At 40.4% G+C, this 22,531-nt stretch overlaps 1 protein-coding gene across 7 annotated transcripts in view; it reads left to right on the forward strand.

Annotated features, from left to right (window-relative positions):
• The window catches only part of LOC120315173 (apoptosis-enhancing nuclease-like), a 49,553-nt gene that overhangs the window by 22,320 nt on the left and 4,702 nt on the right, over nt 1-22,531 (forward strand). Inside the window, exons 3-6 of one of the 7 annotated variants that reach the window (XM_039359096.1) lie at nt 16,231-17,531; nt 18,577-18,864; nt 20,462-20,492; nt 20,924-21,031. In XM_039359096.1, coding sequence (XP_039215030.1) covers nt 18,783-18,864; nt 20,462-20,492; nt 20,924-21,031 — 221 coding nt within the window. In that variant the 5' untranslated portion in view covers nt 16,231-17,531; nt 18,577-18,782. Of the gene's footprint in view, nt 1-14,809; nt 17,532-18,325; nt 18,865-20,461; nt 20,493-20,923; nt 21,032-22,055; nt 22,274-22,531 lie in introns of those variants that run through there. The other 6 variants (XM_039359099.1, XM_039359097.1, XM_039359100.1 and 3 more) reach the window with 6 other exon arrangements.

The following is a 22,531-nucleotide window of genomic DNA, read 5'->3' on the forward strand; positions in this document are numbered from 1 at the left end:
CTACTTTCTTCGGTTGTAAAGAAGACAGCAAGAGGACTGTCCTTTCAAACACCACTTGCAAGATTTATATCAGCCTTACCAAGTAGGCCAGATAGGAAACGCAACCGGATGAGCGAATTCTACTTTTGTTTTAAAGCTACATTAGCAGAATCTTGCAAGTCTGAAAGTGCAAGCCTTAGTAAGACCACACTTAGAATACTGCATTCAGTCGTGGTCACCATATTATAAAAAAGACATAGAGACTCTGTAAAGAGTGCAGAAAAGAGCAACAAAGATGATTAGGGAGCTGGAGGCTAAAACGTATAAGGAACGGTTGCTGGAATTGGGTAGGTCTAGTTCAGTGGTTCTCAACCTTTTTAATGCCGCGACCCCCAACCGGTTGTAAGTCAAGGACTAAACTGGTCATAAGTCAAGGACTACACAACCGGTCATAAGTCGAGGACTTTCCCTGCCCGGGAGCACCGCGCATGCGTGGTGCCACCCCCTGCGCCGTCTGAGGCATAGCTGGCAAGCGGCAGAGACGGAGCAGGCCGACCAGCTGGCCCAGCCCAAGGGAGGTAAGGCACCCACCGGAAAAGGGGAAAAAAATGGCGGACAGCCTTGCTTAGCGACCCCCGTGAAATGGTCGATTGACCCCAAATGGGGTCGCGACCCATAGGTTGAGAACCACTGGTCTAGTTTAATGAAGAGAAGGACCGTGGATTCTCTAGAGGAGGGGAGGGGAAAGGGGGGATTCACCCAGATCTCTAATCCAGGATTCGTGTTCCAGAGAGCTGCTACAGGGAAGCCACACTTCCCAGGCCCAATAGATGAAATTGTTTAATCAAAGGAACCTAGGATATGCCAGCCTTGCAAGACCCCATCGATCCCTCACCTAACCAGGCCTTGAGTCACAACCGACTGGCTGCACTCAATTCCTAGCAGGTTCACCCAGCAATTATGCTGCTTACAAAGATAGCCCCGTCTCCTTTGTTTGGACTCTGCCGCAGAACCTCAACCTAATATCTGTGCTGCTACAAAGGTTCAGTTTTCCGATTCAGAATCCTTCCCTTCTGCTCTTTCTGCCAAGGCCCGGAAAGCATTTCAGTCCATCTAGAGGTGACGAGAAAAAGAGATGCCATTAAATGTCATATTTGACGGCTGTCACAGAGCATGTGCCTCTAGCCCAGTATGGCAGAAGACATCAGGTGAAGGATGGAGAGCCCCTGCGGCTGTCGGAACATAGTAATTTTATTTCCCCGCTAACTCCTATGACTCATTCCTCTAATGGATATGCAGGTGAATAACAGCTTTCACTGCTGGGCTGTTAAATTCTAGAGCAGAAATGAATCGGCCCCTTAAAGACATTTCAAAAAATCTTTTGCCATGGATTTAGATGTTGAATATCTGTTGAAGAATTTGTAACTGCTGGCAGGATTTTTTTTTTAAAAAAAAAAAAAGTATTTCAAAACCAGTGCTGTGTAATTTGTATATTTCAGTATTAACCACTTGCATTTTATAACTAATATTTTTATCTAGTCTGCAGAAGCTGCCTTTGGAGAGTGTAGAAAATTGTTTATTTTTCCAAATAGCACAATAGGAGAGGTTTTTACTCATAATGGAAAAACAGAGATGGAAGGGACCTTGGAGGTCTTCTAGTCCAACCCCATGCTCAACCGTATACTGTAGAGTATAGTAGAAGTAGAAGTACATAGGATTACAGCTGTAACCAGACTGGGATGCTGTTGATTGCATTTAGGAGGGGGGGGGGAATATTCTGTAGTTTTCTTTCCTTCCACATTATTTTCCTGCAGTTTTATTCTCAGAACAAACTTGTAAATTCAACTGAGAAATATGTATCTGGTACACACAACATGTAAAGCCACTGGGTGATTGGCCTGTTTTTTTATTCAGTCTGCTACATGAGCACAGACGCGGTGGTTTGTAAACCAAGATTTAGAGCTTAGTTTGCTTTGCAAGTCAACCAGTTGTAATTTACTCAAGATATAATGGCTTGCTTAGCACGAATGCGAACCAAGGCACTAGCTGGCCCAAGATAAAAATGGCCAGATAGAGATTAAAAACCAAAATTTCATTGTCCCAGACCAGCATTCAAACTTAAGTCACACAGTTTGGTTTCACATGATCTAATAACTAATAGTTAACTTTAACCTCGGCTTATTCAATTATCCTAATTATCAACTTGAACCAGATCGAGCAGACAGACCAATGTTCAACTTACTGCTCAAGCACAGAGTTTATCTATACCTCTCAAAGAATGTTAGACACTGTATGTAGCTTTTATTGCTTCTCTTTTCATGCCAAGGATAATTTGGCAAGCCTCCTTCTATTTGCAATCGATACATTACTAAAATTTTCCATCCGTTGTCACTCCTGCGTTCATTTGCTACATTGTTCTCTATGGATTTGAAAATTTAAAAATTTATGTCGTTGAAATATAAATGACGGAGGGGGAAAATAGTGCCTCATAATATTCACCTAGGAATTCAAAATTTTATGTGCGCTTCGGATGCTTTTCATACGTAGGGATGTCTATGGAGGTTCTCAGTCATCCAGATCATGCTTGTCCCAAAGGTACTTTTTCCAAAAGCAACTGGGTTTTCTTTGTTCTTCTTTGAAGACGTTTCACTTTTCATCCAAGAAGCTTCTTCAGCTTCTTCAGGTTCAGAACTGAAGAAGCTTCTTGGATGAGAAGCGAAACGTCTTCGAGGAAAAACAAAGAAAGTCCCGTTGCCTTTGGAAAAAGCATCTTTGTGTAGGGATCTTCCACCCCAGCCTTCTGACTCTCAGAATGTTGGGTTAGAAAGCAATTCTAATTGTAGATTGGAATAAGATCACAGCGAATCCTATTTCCATCTTTCCTCCGCTCCATTCTGGGACTCCCCACAGTGACTCAATTTAAAGTGAGGCCTCTGGGTCAGATATGGGCCTGCACATTGCTTATCTTAATAAGCTCCTGTAAACAATAGATGGAACCCCAGTTCATTAGCAAGGCAGTTTGTATTTTAGAAGGCCTTCTTACGGTGTGTACGTGCATACAGTTGCACGTTCCAATCTTCTACTCCGCTTCCAGCAGACATGGATGACGTTTGTGTGTTTCTGTGTGGCTAAGAAGGAGATGTTTCCTTGCCAACAGCACAGGGTTCCACAGTTGTGTGTGTGCCCAGGAGTACCTATGTATTAATGCGATCTATTCAGCCTTGCCACAATTGCAAGGGAGAGATGCATTTGTTAAGACACATAAGCCTTTTTTTTACAGAGATGCATTTATAGCTATCTTTTTGCTTTTACCCTGATATTTTTCCCTTCAACAATATAAATGTCCCTTTTGCTCAGATCAATTAATCCCCTATATATCTCCCCACTATGTTCTACAGGGATTCTCCCATTGCAAGATAACAAACCTAGAGAATTTTGACTCATGCAGAGGTAGAGCAGATTCCTTTATAGCTGGGAAAATTTTGATAGCACGAAATATTAACTATTGCAACTTATTTGAAGTTCAAGCAAGAACGGTCTATAAACTATCAGTAGCGTTTTTGAGGGTGGGGATCCATTATTGAGGAGGAATTTTTTCCCCAGTGCAGAAATAAATAATATTTCTCCTTGTTCTGGCAAATGAATCAGGACCACAGGTTGGCTGTAATAATGAGAAAGAATGCAATGGTGAGGGATGCCTTCATTTTGTTGGATGGGATTCAAGACCGTTTCTACCCAGAAGGTAAAGGATACTTCTCAATTGTCTGAAGATTGATCATTAAAACTCCCCTGTGTTTTGAGATTCTCTTGGCCAGAACTGAGCCTCTCTGAGTTCCAGGCTGTCAAAGCAAGAGCCTTGAAGTTCTTTGAAGAGTTTCATCTGTCGGAACCACGACACAGGCACTTTGTGTCCAGGTAAGCAACCTATTGGATTGCACACAGCTGGGTCTGAATAATTTTAGATTTGGGCACTATCGTGACATTTTTTTCAGTCTGTGCTCTTATGGGCTCCTGTAACTCAACATTTGCCATTCCTGCATTTCTTCTATGGACACCAATCGGAAGGAAGCAATTGCTGAACAAGGGGTGCAGGTGCTTCAATTATGTGATTCATTATCACTCAGATAGCTAGCCTGATGGATGATAGATAGATAGATAGATAGATAGATAGATAGATAGATAGATAGATAGATAGATAGATAGATAGGTATGAAGAAAGAAAAAGCAGTCAACAGGTTGAGTGAGGCAGGCAGGCAGGCAGGCAGGCAGGCAGGCAGTCTATCCTAGAAGCAGGAGATTTCAAAGTGCCTAATTCTTTTGCAAGAGTTGGGACTGGATGCAAACTCCATCCATAACCCATTTCTTATGTAGAGTCCTTTCCTTTCCTTTCCTTTCCTCTCCCTTTCCCTTCCTTTCCCTTCCAGCTCATCAGAATTAATCTCATTAACAAAGTGAAGTTAGCCTTCCTTTCTTCTTTTTCCCATCCTAGATGGAGACTTAAAAAAAAAAAGCAGCTATTTAGTGAACAGCGGGTACTCCCTGGCTTATCACCATAGAGAGGAAATTGCAGCTCGGAGCTGTGCATTTTGTGTATAATAACTTTGGCAATAAAAAGGCCTCATCAAACAAGGCCAAGCCAGAGTGATAATGAAGCTCCTGAAAGGGCTGTAATTGCAATTCATTCTTCCAAGAGCTAAGCATGTTAAAGGTGTGAGTGGAGGGGAAATCCCATGGAAATTGGTCAGTCTGAGTAATGGTTGAGGATTTGGGGGACCCTCCCATCTTCCGTGTCTGAGTCAGAGAAGGAGAAAGAGACATCCACATTCTGTAAAGAGATGACAATTGTCAACACAGTTGGGTTTGATTCTTCCATTTAGGACAACCAGACACTCTGGTTCATTTTTCTTCTGCATGAAACCCAGCCCCCCCCCCCCAACTTCTCCAGAAGCCATCAATGGAGACTAATTTTGAATGGGGCAAAGAAGAGGAGACATATATTCAGGGATTGTCATCAAAAAGAGATCTTTGGGTTGAGCTTAAATTATACTGATCACATATACGCCATTTCCTTAGCAGCATTACAGGATTCGCCATTGCTTCTTGTGGGCTGATTTTCAGTTTCCAACATAGACAACAGCTGGGGAATTGTTTAGGGAACCCCTCTTATAAATACTGCCTGCTTCATTTCCAAGGCCATCCAAGATTGGCTACCAGCTACCAGATCCTAAAGCTACTTATTAACTCCAATGAATTTCACCCGATTAAAATTTTGTTATGGTTCCACCAATTTATTAACCCCCACCTCCACTCAGAAACAAGTTAAGTGTAATCCTTGGTTACCCCGAAGGTGCTTTTTCAAAAGGCAATTGAACTGTCTCTTTGCTTGAAGACATTTTGCTTCTCATCTGAGAAGCTTCTTCTGTTCTGACTGAATGGTGGAGGCTGGAAGGATTTCTATTCCTTGCAGTCATCTGGTTGTTGGTCTTTCCACCCTCCATCACTCAGTCAGAACTGAAGAAGCTTTTCGGATGAGAAGCAAAACAGGAAAAACAAAGGAAGCCCAGTTGCCTTTTGGAAAAGCACCTTTGGGACAACCATCACCTGGATGACTGAGAATCTCCATAGACATTTGCAATCCTTGTTATAAAAAAAATGCCTCTCTTTGCCTTCTGGGTTAGGCTGAGAGTCTGAAAGAAAGAAATGGATATTTGGAAGTGAAGAGTTAAGGATCCAAAGAACCAGGGAAAGTACCAATACAAGCAGATTGTACCCTTGTTCAGCTTTATGATAAAATGCAGTTGACTTCATTATGATTTGTTGAATAAGCCATAATTGGTGTTTAAGACTACAGGCAAACAAAACACATCGTTTTCATTTTTTAACAATATATAAAATTCAGCCTGGGAATGCTAAACTCAAAAATAATGCATGTGGCACACATGTTCTTTGCATGTAATAGGTTTGCAAAGAAGAAAAAGCTGTTACTTGGTACCCCTGATGAAGCTTGCAAACACATGTTCTACAACTGCCTGAAAATAGTAGAGGCACAATCTTATTCTCTTTTTGCATTCCATCTTTTTGCCCAAAGCATCACAAAAGCAGCGAGATCACCAGATTGCCGTCATGGTTTCAAGGAAACAAACAAACAAAAAAAAAAAAACCACAGAGAAATTCTGCTGAGATTGACGAAAGCCACAAGTTAACAATGCCAGCTTGTGCAATAATCACTTCTCAAGGACACAAAACAATACACGCCTAGGCCCGGATTGAGAAATGAGGCGTTTTAGAGTCACATCAGGAATATGTTGGCATCGGTGGTGCCCTCTGTTCTGCGTGTCACTCCCCAAGCAAGGGCAGAGGCATTGTTATTCTGCATTAGGGTGGCTGGAGACTTTACCTGGAATTACTGATCCACATTCATAAACATGATCATGTTAATTATCTGCCAGAGAAGCAGCTTTCATCTTCCAGGGCTCCATCCCCTGTGCTGGAACATTGCCTGCATTCATCTTCTCTCCTACTCCAAATCTTGAGATGTTATTATTCCACATCTGGGTCTGATTATGTGAGAAAAGAGGTTTCTGAGATGGTGGAAGAGAGACACAATGAAAGTCATAGGCTAGGGATTAAAATAACAAAATATAACCAGGAAAGAAAATGAACTTAAATGAAGCCTGGAAACAGTAATAGTTCTCCTCACTTCCTGTCTCTTTGTAGAGCTAGTTCTAAATGCCTATTGTCCCCGCTCAGCGTGCCTCTCTCTAGTCAGGCATTCCACTTTATTCTGTGGGGAAACATCCACAGCTAGCATCAAAAAAAGCCAGATGGGAGAATGCACTCATTGGTGTAGCGGCTTTGATGCTTGTCTCTCCAGATCCACAGATGCACAAGAACACTGACCCGTTCTGTCTTCATTTGTTAGAGTTAAATTTGTGCAGCTAATTCAGCAAAATGTTATTCTCTTCAATGGGATAGGGTGGTACGGTAAGCACAGAATGACCTTGGAGAAACTGTGCCTCTAAGGGAGTAGGATGAACGATCGGTGAGCGTCAGAGATTGGTCAGCATCACATCATTGATGAAGGAATGTGCCAGTTCTGATAATTGCTTGCACAAAAACAGAAACTGAAATTCTCATGCTTCCCTATAGATATAGATATATAGATATAGATATATAGATATAGATATATAGATATAGATATATAGATAGATATAGATATAGATGATATAGATATAGATGATATAGATATAGATATATAGATAGATATAGATATAGATATAGATATAGATATAGATATAGATATAGATAGATATATAAAGATAATAATAATAATAAAGTTGGAAGGGACCTTGGAGGTCATCTAGTCCAACCCCCTGCTCAGGCAGGCAACCCTACACCATTTTGGACAAATGGCTGTCCAGTCTCTTCTTAAAAACTTCCAGTGTTGGAGCATTTACTGCTTCTGGAGGCAGGCTGTTCCACTGATTAATTGTTCTCACTGTCAGGAAGTTTCTCCTTAGTTCTAGGTTGCTTCTCTCCTTGATTAGTTTCCATCCGTTGTTTCTTGTCCTGCCCTCAGGCGCTTTGGGGAATAGCTTGACTCCCTCTTCTTTGGGGCAGCCCCTGAGATATTGGAACACTGCTATCATGTCCCCCATCGTCCTTCTCTTCATTAAACTAGACATACCCAATTCCAGCAACCGTTCCTTATATGCTTTAGCCTCCAGTCCCCTAATCATCTTTGTTGCTCTTCTCTGTACTCTTTCTAGAGTCTCAGCATTGTGGTGACCAAAACTGGATGCAATATTCCAAGTGTGGCCTTACCAAGGCCTTGTAAAGTAGTATTAATACTTCGCATGATCTTGATTCTATGCCTCTGTTAATGCAGCCCAGCATTGTGTTGGCTTTTTTGGCAGCTGCAGCACACTGCTGGCTCAAGATACCGAAGTTGCAGAAAGATCTTCGGAGAGAAGAAAGGGGACCTAATTAAGAAACCAGAGTGCAAAAATGCACTAATGATTTAAGATTATTAGCAAGCATTATTTATGCAAAAGTTTGATTGAGAGGCTTGGTTTGAAGACATTTGAATCATCAAATCAGCTTGTTGAACTGTATCACTAGCTTCTGAATCAAACCAATGATTCAACCATCTTTTTACCCATCAGAAAGGTTTTTTCCCCTTGAACTGATCTTCCAAATTGGATCAATTGATTAGCTTGATTCAGAAATCCAAGCCATAAAAATCGAAAAATCAGAATCAAACTGACAGCTCTGATGCATTCAGTGCTTTCCAGAACTTTAGCGTCTTATTATCTCGCTCCAGAAAAAAAAACAACCCTACCCTTACTCAAAATTTTGCAGAGAAAGAAGGAAAGAAAGCCTAATGTTTTGGTTTGTTTGTTTGTTTTGTGCTCCTGTTCTCAAACAGTCTTTGATAAATCAGAGCTCTGGGGAAACAGGTGGTAGATGAAAAGTCAAGATATGAACGGAGTGGAGGGATCAAAACCATAAATTGAATTTGTGTGCATGAGGCTACCTTTTGTATAATTCAAGTCCAGGTTTGGGGTATGGACAGATGGCTAAGCAGCTGCTCTCCTGCTTTGATATGAAAGAGAGAGAGAAAAAATGAAACAGAAAACTGAGCACATATATACATGCTTACAGAAGCTGATAGCAGTCTGGAAGAGTATCTTAGAGAAATTACTAATAGGTAAATAATATGAAAAACCTGGAGTGAAAATGGTGGTTTGCAGTATTAAATGTCAAAAAAAAGGAAGAATCTGCTCTTTTAAAAGGTCTCCACGTAAGGCAATTTGAATGCATAGATACAGACATGCAGATATATCTTTGTATAAGAATAAGTGAATTAGAAAACAATTCTGAGCAGGTGGAGAATAAATCCCTCTAGTATTCCTTTTGATTTGAAACAACAGGCCCAAGCTTGAGAAAGAAATAAAGAAAAGGATTGAATTTATTTATCGCTCTGCAAATGGAAAATGTGTGCTGGAAATACGGCTGTAAGAAAACTGTATGATTCATGGAGCAATTCTTAAAGCCAGTCCTGTTGCATTCAGTGCAGTTTATATAAAATGTGTGCGTGCCAATTTACTTGAGTAGATGCCAAGTGTAGAAAAGCTGTAATTTAAATATAGTGTATCTTATGAAAAAAATAGAACAAAAAAGACTAAAATCAAATCAGTATTTATTTATTTTTCTCTACTTATATCCTTCCTTTATTATTTTTATAAATAACTCAAGGGAGCGGAACTTGAGTTACAAAATTCTCTTTCCTCCTCTTATTTTCCCCACAATAACAGCCGTGAGACTGGCCCAAAGGCACCAACTGGCTTTCATGGTTAAGGCAGAACTAGAACTCACAACCTCCTGGCGATTGGCTCAAAGTCACCCACCCGGCTTTCATGCTTAAGACAGGACTAGAACTCACGATCTCCGGGTGATTGGCAGAAAGTCAAGCAACTGTCTTTTATACCTAAGGCAGGATTTCATGCCTTTGTATAGGCTTGCACAATGTATATATTCGGCTAAAATGTGATGAAGAAGTTTGGGGTCCAGTGTGTTCTTTTTGTGTTGTGTGAGTCAGATCATCACATTGCCTGTAATATGGGGAGTGGGCAGGCATAGTATGTTAGGTGTTGTGTTATCTTAAACCAGGTTCAACATGAATTGTATTAAGCTATACAACTTTGGGGGCAGCTGTCCCAGGTTCTGAAACCAATTGTCCATTTCCATGCCCTCCTGCTTCCCATTTAATGGTGGGTTATAGTTAAACTTTGACTGGTTGTCCTCTCTAATGCAACGATTAGTAACATTTGACCCACCAGAGGCTGATAAAAACCTTCAAATTCCCTCCCCAAATATTTAAACTCCCAATACAATTCTTTTCATTTAACTTAAGAAAAGTTACCTATAATATTCTATTATTAAATAGAAAATAATAAGATGACGACAATACTTTATGGTTGTAAAATATCATTTGTCTTATTTTAAGGGGGGTGCTAAAGTTGACCTTTAGGCTCATGCAACTTGCTGAAAACCTAACATCCAGACAACAAAACACAGCCTTTATATGCCAAGTTGTGCCAAACAAATAGACCATATTATGGCTAAGTATAGGGCCCCAGTTTGCACAGCATACTAAAAAAAATGGCTATAGTTCTTCAAACCTGAAGCTACTTAATATTATTTTAATCAAGTCTAACAAGTTGTGTGAAATTTGCCAGAAGCTGAAATCATATAAAATGCCTATCAGGTCAAATAAAATATAGAAAATAATAAAACAAAAAAACTTAATAGAATAAAATAAACTTAGTAACACCTAGTTTTATCATTAATACGTTGTATCATAAATTAAACATGATATAGTAATTGATTTCCCAAAGTACCTTACAGCACTGTATTATCATTACATTAAATAAGATGATGGTGCTACTGTATTGAAAAATATAATGAAATTGTCTTTCTAAAAAAGAGAGGGAGGGAGAGAGAGATATCAGAAGAGCTAATCTAGTTAAGAAGGGCACCTTTAAAATTTTAAAAGGTTTGCCCCTTTGCAGGGGATAGCATCCTTTTTTAAAGTGCACAGTTATGCGTAATTGTGTCAAATCTATCAAAGGCTTAACAAGCCTCATTCCCATTTTCCTCTGTTTCTTTGTATTTTTCTTATGTGATATTGTTCAATGCTGGCCACAATTTTGCAACACAATCTTTTGGGAAGAGGTGTCCAAGAGCTGTTGAAAGGAGATTTAAAGGTGCCACATGCAATTCGCAGAATGTCAAGGCCTGCCTATTGGTAACTCTTTGTATGTCAGAATTGTTCCTAAATGCCTCAGCCAAAATCTCTCCACTGGCTAAAGCTTCATGCCATTACCATTAAGAGCAATTCTGACATACATCAGGCTCACTGTGGATTGCCTTGCCAAGTTCCCTTACCTAAATGGAGTTGATTAGAGGTTTGGCCATTAGCAGCCATTTTTTACCTCAGGAGTTTTGCAAATGGTTTATATTAAAAACAAAAGTCTTTTCCCTTTAAAGCCTTTCATCTGACTTTTTTGTTTTTGATTCAGATAAAAACCTTGAAAACTCCAGAAAGAAAGAAGAAAATCACACACACACAAACACACACACACATACACATAGACAAAACCCCATACCCTACACAAAAGAGACTAATGGCCGGTCTATTCAATCAGGTAGCATGTTAAAACAGGTCACAGAACCCAGATAACATTATGTTTCTCTCGTCCCTATCTGGATGCAGCATTTTGGAATTCAGTGTACATTTTAAAAAATGTTCTTTTTGAAGATTGCTTTTCAGTTGTCTTGTGAATAAAACACCTTACTTGGACAGGATTTATGAAGACATTTGTTATACTGCTTCAATATTTTTTTCAAAAATAAATGTGGTTTGATATAGAAATGTCACTGAGAATATTACAGTTGTATCTGTAATTAAAGTGAATGCCACTGCCATGAGGGGGACATCCAAAATACGTTGTAGTGTATTAAAACAGCTTTAAGAAATTACCATTACTTTTGAAATAATAGCCACTAACTTATAGGTTTTATACTCTTATAGGCTTTATATCTTACACCATGTGTAATGAAATCATATGTCAAAAAAAAAAAAGCCACAAAATGTCATGTTCGTATGATACACTTAAACCATACTTTACAAACTGAAATTACTGGATTCACACAACATAGTAAGGCAGAATTACGGCTTAGTGCAATGGGATAACTGATGTAACCACAACATTGCCTATCATTTAAAAATGCCATTGTGTTATTCTCTTCACTCTAAAATTAAAGCCGCAACAATCAACACTGTAAAGGGAAAATTATATTAGCTCACAAATTATATTAGCTCACAAATTATCCCATGCCATCATTTATTTTAAATTTGGTTTATTGGATAACTCATAAATTCCATATATTTTTTCATCATGGTTTGTTGAACTAGCTATAACAGACTATCTCAGTCATAATACTAAATTATAAATCAAGGCTGATAAATAACCATTCTGAGAATACGCAAAATGTTAAATGCCAGTGTGATTCATTTTGGCTTAGCAAGACAGCTTAAACTTGAATACATATAAACCTAAACATGCTTTATAAATTATGGCTTATGATTCTGTGCAACATATGGCCCAACTGTGACATTCAGCAAATCGGGGTTAAGCTTAATACATGTGAATCCATTTTTGTCTTGCAAGTAGCTAAATTCACAGATTCTACTCGCCAGTAAAGCATGTTTTTTTTTTCAGCGAGAAAGACTGGAATTATCAGTAAACAAATCCCAACCAAATGCCATTCTTGCTAAATCCACTAGTTTGTACTTGTTTTGACTGTCACGATCCATTTCTACACACTGATTATGCCTCCATTGCTTCTGTTTTTTGCATTTTAAAGAGACCCTGTTTTGCTTCATGACCCAAATGTTGCTCCTTTTAACAGCAGCTTGACAGCCCAATCCTATTCCTTATTTTCCCAAAAGAACAACACAAGGATAATTACCCCGTCCCATACCTTGTGGCTTTGCCATGCATAATAAAAAAGAGTTTTGCTATGAATCAGAATGACCTTTGATGCCCCCCTGGGAAGTTATTGTGCAATGTTTAAACCATTTAGTCATTAAGAGAGCATTAATTAGCTGACACCAAGGGGCCTGAAAATGTTTCAGATTTTTTTCTTTAAAAAAGAAAGATTTAGGACATAGATTTTATACAGCTGTGAAAAGATTGGAAAGGGGAAGAGAGTGAGATATTGCTCTTAGGACAATTACTACCTTTCTTGTTTCTTCAGAGAATAAAATGCCCTTTAGTGACTGAAAAGCCATAATGACATGCCACTAGCTTTGTTTTCTAAAGACGGGAAAGAATGTAGGATAACATGTGGAAGGGTGGGGAAAAAAAACATTCAAAACCAGATGAAAAGAAAGGCTAGAAGTGCTGAGTTTGTAAGAAAAGGCAACCGGAAAAATCCATTTCCATTTGGAGAGTTCATAACAGAACTCTTTAGGCAGCAAAATTTGGGACCAAAGTCAATACAGGTCATTCTCAACTTACAACCACAATTGACCCAAAATTTCTTTTGTTAAGCGTTAAGTGAGTTTTGCCCCATTTTATGACCTGTCTTGCCACATTTGTTAAGTGGATCACTGCAGTTGATAAGTTAGTAACATGGTTGTTAAGTGAATCTGGTTTCCCCCATTGACTTTGCTTGTCAGAAGGTCGCAAAAGAGGATCACATGACCCCGGGACGCTGCAATTGTCGTAAGTATGAGTCAATTGCCGAGCATCTGAGTTTTGATCACATGATCGTGGGGCTGCTACAAAGGTTATAACTGTGAAAAATAGTCATAAATCACAGTCACTAAATGAACTGTTGTAAGTCAAGGACTACCTGTGTATTTGAAATACTGGAAGAATTTCAAAAGTTTGCGCTTGATGTTTGGAAATGTAGAAACTTCTGAAAACAAGCCCAACATTTCCTAAGGCAGTGGTTCTCAACCTTTTTAATGCCGTGACCCCCACCCGGTCGTAAGTCGAGGACTACTCAACCGGTTGTAAGTCGAGGACTACTCAACTGGTGCAGCACCATTTGCAGAATGGGACTTTTGGCGGGCTCAGCAGGGCAGAGACAGCCTGGACAATTCCTATTGGCTTTTGAAAGCCAATAGAATTAGACTCTATTCAAGAGAGTCTGTTCTATTGGCTTTCAAAAGCCAATAGAATAAAAGGGAGGAGCACAGCTAAGGAAAAGGGGGAAAAAATGGCGGACTGCGTTGTTTGGCCACCCCCGTGAAATGGTCATTCGACCCCAAATGGGGTCCCAACCCACAGGTTGAGAACCACTGTCCTAAGGCAATAGGGCAAGACTGTTTGCGAAACTGAATTAATATATCAGATTCAACCATGGCTAACTGAATAAATGATAGTTGGCTGGGTGGGATTCATGATTTTGAGCAGTGCTTTTTTTTGTAAAAAAAAAAAAAAAAAGGTGCCGGAACTCACACACGTCATACAACCCGCCTTGCCTACCGTACAAGATTCCATCCAAAAAGGGTGCCGGAACTCTGTTCTGGGCGTTCTATGACAAAAAAAAGCCCTGATTCTGAGTGATAAAACATGGCTTGCAATCAATCATGCTTGTGCTTGGGGAGACCCTATCTTTTAAGCATACAACATATTAATCCATGATAGTTTAAGCATCATTTATTAACCACCATTCACCATTCACTCATTCAATGCAAAGCTAGGATTTTAAACAATAGAGGCTAAAGTCAGGAAATCTACTGTATAATACTATGCCACAGTATTTTTGAAAAAGCAATATGCCTTGTCTTAAAATATAAAGAAGGATATTATGACGGTATTCAGTAAAGCCAAGCAAAATTAGTTGCATAATAGAATCACAGAATTGTAGAGTTGGAAGCAACCACAAAGTTCAACTAGTCCTGGGTTCCCTAAAATGGTCATTGGAAATTAATATTTTTGAAAGGCTCAAGACGGACAGATTCTCCTTCTCTTCTATCACTCGTTACTCCTCTGTCTGCCTTTCTTTACTGTTGAATCGAAAAGTCAATTTACTCTAAAGTGCAGTACTGCAGGCCACTTTAGCTGACTGTGTTCAGCAGGTCAGTGGTTCAAATCTCACCGGCTCAAGATTGACTCAGCCTTCCATCCTTCCGGAGTAGGTAAAATGAGGACCCAGATTGTTGGGGGCAATGTAAATATATATATACATTGCTTACTGGTGTACACTGCTTAGAGAGTGCTTGCACTTAAAGCGGTATATAAGTCTCATAAAGAAAGAAAGAAAGAAAGAAAGAAAGAAAGAAAGAAAGAAAGAAAGAAAGAAAGAAAGAAAGAAAGAAAGAAAGAAAGAAGGCAATTTTCACAGTCTTCCAGTTGTGCCCAGTTAAACCCAAACTTTTACAAAATGGTTAAAGAAGTCTTTAGACATGTTCCTCCTGCCCTCTTTTTCTTGACTCTTGTGATTTATATACTCTGCCTAACTTTGGGAAGATAGCTGTCACAGGGAGTGAATTCATGCTTGTAGACCCGTTGCACATCTCTGCCAGACTCCTTATGGAAGACTAGTGATTTTGTTGTTTCTGTAGCTCATCTCATGACAACAAGTCGCAGTCTGCCTTATGGGGTCTGGTCCCTGCCTCAGTGATGAAATTTAAAAAGGATCGACTCTGGTGGTTCCCTTCATTCTCCTTGTCCACCCGCAGAGAAGATAGATGGAGTATTTGAGGGTGCTGAAGAATTCTGCTGTTTCCAATCACCTCCACTGTTGCTTTTGCGGCTGTTTGAAAGGAAAGCAATAGGAGGGCAGGTTTGAAATGCCTCCTCTCGGCTGGCTACAGAAGAAATCGGAATATCTTCCAGCTAACTTCAACATAAGATGGACCCAAGACTCCATTGGTCAGAAGGAATGCCTGTGCCCCTATTTTGCACTGGATCTGAAAAAAGAGATTGGAAGTCTGTACAGGGGATGTGAGACTGAGATGATAAAGTCTACAAAACACATTATGACACAATCTACTTCAGTGTCTACTTGCAGTCTTCAAGGGCTGTCACATAAAGTTGGCACTGCAGTAGCCCATATGAGAAACGAGTGTTGCTCCTCATTCACTGAAGCCAAAGTTGCCTTTTCTAAGAAAGGGTGTGTAGTTGGAGCACCAGACAACATTTAGACATTTGCATTTAGAAACATCTCAAGCTGTGAACATGACTGAATCTAAAAGGTTGCTTAGGCATATGTCAGGAGATATGGCTAAAGTACGCTTAGCCATGATGGCACAATGGCTAGAATGCCGTATTGCAGGTAAACTCTGCCCACAGTCTGGAGTTCGATCCTAATGGGGCTCAAGGTTGACTCAGCCTTCCATCCTTCCGAGGTCAGTAAAATGACCCAGATTGTTGGGGGCAACGTGCTGGCTTTGTAAACCAGTTAGAGAGGGACTTTAAAGGATTAGGAAGCGGTATATAAATCTGCTATTGCTAAAGAGGTTTTTCGAGCAAGAATAGAATTGGAAATATACACACAGACACAGGCTGAGTTTATACAATGCTTAACTGAGTTTATACAACGCTTACGCAGTATATAAGTCTCATAAATAAATAAACAAACGAACTAGCACAGGAAAGAGATAGCAGATGATTTCATACATCTCAATAACTTTATTAATATTGGTTTAATTTTCTTTTGGTGTCCTAGATACTTCACTGTACGGTTCAATATCCTGGACTCTCGGAAAGTGGATTAACTCAAAAGAGGCTAAGAATGTCATATGGGGTCTAATTAAGGCACAAGGTAAGGCAACTGTGTTTTCCTGACATGGTTGATCAGGTTGCCCTCTTCCCTGATCAAATCATGCATCACCACACACAAGCGTCACACAATTGGGGATCACTGTGTGTCACTTTTAATGTCCTCCCATCTTCTTGAAAGGAAAATGAGAGGTACACTGTCCCTTCCTCAGATTTTGACTTCTTTTCTACCAGAGCAATAAATAAATAAATGCATAAATGACTACACACATCCCTCTCTTCTACATCCTTTTATTTTCATCTGCTGAGGTGACACTTAAAAAGGAGAGAGAGAGGGAGAGAGAGGGAGAGGAAGAGGGAGAGAGAGGAGAGGAAGAGAAAAATGGAGGAGAGGGAGAGGAAGAGAGAGATGGAGGGAGAGGGAGGGAGAGGAAGAGGAAGGAAGAGAGAGAGGGGGAGAGATCCTAGAAAGAGTCCATTTTAAAACGGCCTTTCAAGGATTTTGTCTCAGATAGAAAGAATCAAGAGTTCATTAAACCTTTCAAGTGTCATGGCTGGTCAGGATGTTAACTTAAGGTTAACACTCTTGGGGCTGTTTCAGACTAAAAATGATCCCTAGAATTTTTTCTGGGACCGGGATGCGGACATGGTCCTCCATCGCTTACCCTATGCCAGTTAAACCTGATGCCTGAAAGTGTCACAAACTTTATCGGAAGCTCTGCTCCCTTGTTCGGAGCATCAGGTAGCTTCTCTCTTGCCAATACAGAGAGCAGAAGCAGGTCACGGGGGGGGGGGCTGTTCTCCTCACAGCCCTTTGCAACCGCCAGTCTTCCTGTCAGCCCATCACCAATGAAGTCAGCGGGAGCCTGTCCTTGTTAGAAATCTTATTTGCACGAGAGGAGAGTGCAAATTACCATCTCTCTCTTCAGCCCTGGACTTCCAGGGGGTTGAAGGAGCAGAAGGAAAGATGCAAGTTTAAAAACGCTGCCATGCTGGGACTCTTCCAAGATTAATGAGACGTAACCAGGAGAACGAATAGAAATCGGCCAGCATAAAGAATGACAACATTCTGGGCGCTCTTTGTAGTATAATCGCAGCAAACAGAGAAACAAAAAATGTTGTTGAATGCGACATTTACAAAGGAGTTGCGGTTTTATGATGTCACATGTATTCGGAACAGATGGACCCACATATAAGGCTGAAAAAAGCTGGCTTACTTGGAAACCGCTCCTGGACTTTCTGCTCGAGGTGGGAAAAAAACCCGATACTATGATTCTGCGTTTTACTAATTAGACTGGTTTTTTGATACAAAAATGGCTAGTTTATACTACTACAGAAATGTAAAAAGTTGAGATTTGATCTTAATGTCTTATATTACTGCAACAGACGGAGTCAGAGGTCAACGCCGGATTCATTTAACAGCTGTGTTACTAAACACTGCAGTGGTTCACTTAACAAATGGGGCAGTAAAGTGTGGCAAAATTCACTCAACAACTGTCTCACTTAGCAACAGAAATTTTGGGCTCAATTTTGGTCGTGAGTCGAGAATCACCTGTATACAGGATAGCTTGCCATTGTTTTGCCAGGTAAAGGGAAAAGACGCCTTGTTATTAACCAGGGGGATTTGAATGTCCCCTTTCTTATTGCTTCTCCTAGATAGGAAGAGATGTGACATCAACCAAGATTTTCTGAGTCAGGATCTGAAGCACACGGCTGCTTAGCTTGATGGGGGGAAAAATGGCGAGGAAGAAAGCAAACAGACTCCTATAGTCTCAATTGAAAGTTGATCCAGTCAACAGTAAATAGAATAGAATGGAAATAGAGTTGGAAGGGACCTTGGAGGTCTTCTAGTCCAGCCCCCTGCTTAAGCAGGAGAACCTACACCAACTCAGACAGGTGACTGTCCAGCCTCTTCTTAAAAATCTCCAGTGATGGAGCACCCATGATTTCTGGGGGGAAGCTGTTCCACTGGTTGATTGTCCTCACTGTCAGGAAGTTTTCCTTTAATTCCAGGTGGCTTCTCTCCTTGATCAGTTTCCAACTCTTGTTTCTCGTCCTTCCATGAACAACCTGGCCCCCTCTGCCTTGTGGCAGCCCCTCAGATACTGGAACACTGCTATCACGTCGCCCCTATTTCTTCTTTTCTTTAGACTAGCCAATGAAGCAGACAGTTCCTCTGTTGGCCATCGGATCAGTTCATCAAGGCTCTTTTGTTTGAAAGGCAGACAGAAATCTCTTTCTTTTCCTTTTGTTTGTTTCCTTGTCTGTGTTTTTGTGTTTCCTCCTTCAGCAGACAGTGGCACTCACAAACCCCATCTCAGTTGCTTGCCATTCAAACGCTGGCAGGTAGGCTAGGCTTTACATGAGCCACCACGCGTGGATGGAAACCTACCAAGCCGACATCAGGAAAGAGATGAAGAGTGGAGAAGACAATTGGGAAGACTTCATACATGCAACTGCAGCCAATTTCCACTCCATGTGACACGGGGAGAGCTGCTAATGAAAGTCACTCTAGCAAAAGACCACCTTGTGCCATGTCCACACAGGCAGTTGTCTCAGCAAAACACAAAGAGCTGTAAAGGTAGGTAGGTGCAAGAGTTGAATACGCAAAGGAGGACATGATTGATTAAAAAATGAGAACAAGATGCTGGGGGGGGGGTTGGGGGAAGGGGGGGGAAGGACACACTATTTAACTTTCTTGGCATGTACCACAAATATGACAGCAAAAAGCTGCAAGGAAATGTAGTTAGAGCTACATTTATATGAAATTACTTTTTTCCAGCATCGGAAAGGCTGCTTTTTCACTCCCAATATTTTTCCAAAGAATCTTTAATTTCAAGAACAAAAGTCAGCAATAATAGAGAATCCACAATGGCACACTTTTCAAATTTCACCATAGAAACCTACAATGAGTGTTGGAATCTACAGATTACAGCCATCTGAGACGGAGCCAGGATAGTAATAGTAATAATAATAATAATCTCCAGTTCTTTCTCTTCTATTCTGCTATCTCCAGGCACTGCCACGTCCACTATCCAGACTTTTTTGTCTTTCTTATTAACAATTGTCGATAAGAAAGACAAAAAAGTCTGGATAGTGCATGTGGCAGTGCCTGGAGACAGCAGAATAGAAGAGAAAGAACTGGAGAAGATAACAAAATACAAAGTCCTACAAATAGAAATAGAAAGACTGTGACAAAAGCAAGCAAGAGTAGTACCAATAGTGATAGGCTCCTTAGGTGCAATCCCAAAACAACTGGAGCACCACTTGAACACCACTGGCATTGACAAATTCGCTATTAGTCAATTGCAAAAGGCGGCCTTACTAGGAACTGCTTTCATCCTGCGATATCTGTAATACCATCAAACATCCACATCTGCCTATCCCAGGTCCTGGGTAAGGACTCAATAAGTAGACAAAATGCCAAATCCAGTCTGAACATCTGGCTGACTGTGCGATGATCCATAATAATAATAATAAAAATAGAGTTGGATGGGACCTTGGAGTCCTCTAGTCCAATCCCCTGCTCAGGCAGGAAACCCTACACCATTTCGGATAGATAGCTGTCCAGTTTCTTCTTAAAAACTTCGTGTTGGCGCATTCACAACTTCTGGAGGCAGGTTGTTCCACTGATTGTTTTAACTGTTATGAAATTTCTCCTTAGTTCTGGGTTGCTTCTCTCTTTGATTAGTTTCCATCTGTTGCTTCTTATCCTGCCTTGAAGCCCATGATTGAAGTTGATTGCTGGAATCAGAAAATAAACTAATCTTAATCTAGTCGGACAGCCGATTAAAAAAAAGGAATAGGCAATTTAGAAGACCACAATACACGAAGGTTTGAGTGATTATTGTTGTGAAAACAGTCCATTAAAAAAAAAATCCCCAAGACACTCAAAAAGCTGGACAATATTCAAGGCTCTGCTTTCCAGAGGACATAAAAGGGAAAAATGCATCCTTTTTCCTAGGCATCTGGTAATCCTATTAAAAGGTGGATTTGCATATGGCATGTATGTGTCTACGTATTGTGAGTGATGACACTGACACATGACTCCAATAGAGGCCTGCTATTTTTCCCGATTTACTTGTAGTTTCCTTAATACGTCACAATTCGTGTAGTTCACTGCACGGTGCCACCAAAGTGATGCTTATTATATTTTCTTGTCTTTTCTTTTTTTGCAGTCTTAACAGTCCTTATCCAGCGTCGCAAGGGGTGAGCCACGTTGCAGTAAAGCTGCAAAAAATAATAATAATAATTGTAAGATTAAAACCACAACCTTGCAATGGGCGGGGGGAGAGGTGAGCCACGTCGCAGTAAAGCTGCAAAAAAAAAGTTGCAAGATTAAAATCACAACCTCGCAAGGGGGGGTGAGCCACGTTGCAGTAAAGCTGAAAAAAAAAAAGTAAAAACAAATTACAACATTAAAACCACAACCTCGCAACGGGGGGAGGTGAGCCACGTTATAGTAAAGCTGCAAAAAAAAAATGTTGCAAGATTAAAACCACAACCGCGCTTCGCCCCCGAGTCAACGAACGAGCCATTCGCGTGTGAGCATGCGCGAGCAAGAGTCTATTTAAAAAAAAAAAGTCCACCGGAGACCCGATTTAGTATGCCACTAAACTCCGCCTCCTTTGTCCAAGCAGCCAATCAAGTAGGAGGGGGCGTGGCCGGCACCCCGGACCGGTCCGGATAAGAGGAGTTTTTTTTTTTCCGCTTCCGGGAATGCCACGTGCGAAGCCGGTTGCAGCCGGGTAAGGTCAAATGGGGAGCTAATATGCGGGACTTGGGGGCAGTTTTGCGAGTCAGGAATAGTTGGGTTGGGGAGAACGTGGGGAATTAGCCGTGGGGCTGTGGGTAGGAAAGGGGCAGCCCTCAAATAAGGAAGAACCCTGTGGCTTTTAACAGCTAGATCATTAATTGAAATAGTTAAATAAGTTGTATGGACAGTCATGGCTTCTTACTTTGGAAAAATTGAATACTGTTTTTCCGTTTGCAGATAAAACGCCTTTTTTCCTGTCCATCGACTCCCTTATTTTCAGACCAGAGACTGCTCAATTCACATTATTAATACTTAATTTCGTTGTGAGTTACACAATGACAATAAAGATATCCAGTTTCGTTGTGAGTTACACAATGACAATAAAGATATCCAGTTTCGTTGTGAGTTACACAATGGACAATAAAGATATCCTGTTCTGTTCTAACCGGCTCACATCTTTTGTTTTGAGCCTTTGTTAGCTCTCTTTTTAGCAGGCTCTGGAAAGCTCCTCCGTTCTACTTCCTGGTTTACAGGGTTTTTTAAAAATTAATTTATAATATAAAATACAAAAGGAAATAGTAGGAAAGATAAGGGTGGGGGAGGAGAAGTGTAGAAAAGAGAGAAAAGAGGGAAAAAAGTTATTGACTTCCAATTCCCTCTGCTGCAGTGGAATAAAACAGTAATCAATCAAACCTCAACTTTTTTACTTTAACATAATAGTATAAACTAGCCTTTTCTATAACAACAAATCTACCCAATTGGTAAAACCCAAAATCAAAGTTTCATTTTTTCCCCCACCTCAAGCACAAAGTCTGGGTTCCAGCTAAGCCATAACCTGGTTTGGGTGACTGGGCTTAATTTCTGTAAAGCCCATCCATTGTCTGTAAATCCTGGGTTGTGACCTATAGGATCATGGTCATAGGAGAAGGGAAATGTAAGAAGAGATCATTCAGGTCATAGTTACCCCAAAGATGCTTTTTCATGAGGCAAGTGGACTTTCATGTTTTTCTTTGAAGACTTAGGGAGCTGCTTGGATGAGATGCGAAACGTCTTCAAAGAAAAACAAGAAAGTCCAGTTGCCTCATGAAAAAGCATCTTTGGAAGAAGAAATGGAAGGTGACACTTGGCTGTGGAATGGTTCTCAAGCTTGGCAACGTTGAGATGTTCTCAGAATTCCTCAACAGGGAAATTGTATCTGGGAATTGAAATTCACACATCTTAAAAGTTGCTGAGGGTGAGATACTATTTCTTATGTCCCTTAAAAAGAGAGAACAGCACCGGATAGGAATGTTTCTTTGTTATTTGCTAAGTGGTCCAAAATTGCAGTGTAAATTTTGGGTCTAAGTATGTCATGTTGGTTTGTAACTTACTTTAATCGTAGCTGAATGCTGGCTGATAAGTCTCAACTAGCTTTTTATACTTTATAGAACTTGTTTTGAAGTCATACAAGATGCAGGTCTTGAGTGTTAACAGTTGCATCTTTTTCCTTCTA

Source organism: Crotalus tigris, unplaced genomic scaffold (genome assembly GCF_016545835.1).
Source record: "Crotalus tigris isolate CLP2741 ecotype Arizona unplaced genomic scaffold, ASM1654583v1 scf7180000019068.10715455, whole genome shotgun sequence".
NCBI classification, from domain to species: Eukaryota; Metazoa; Chordata; class Lepidosauria; order Squamata; family Viperidae; genus Crotalus; species Crotalus tigris.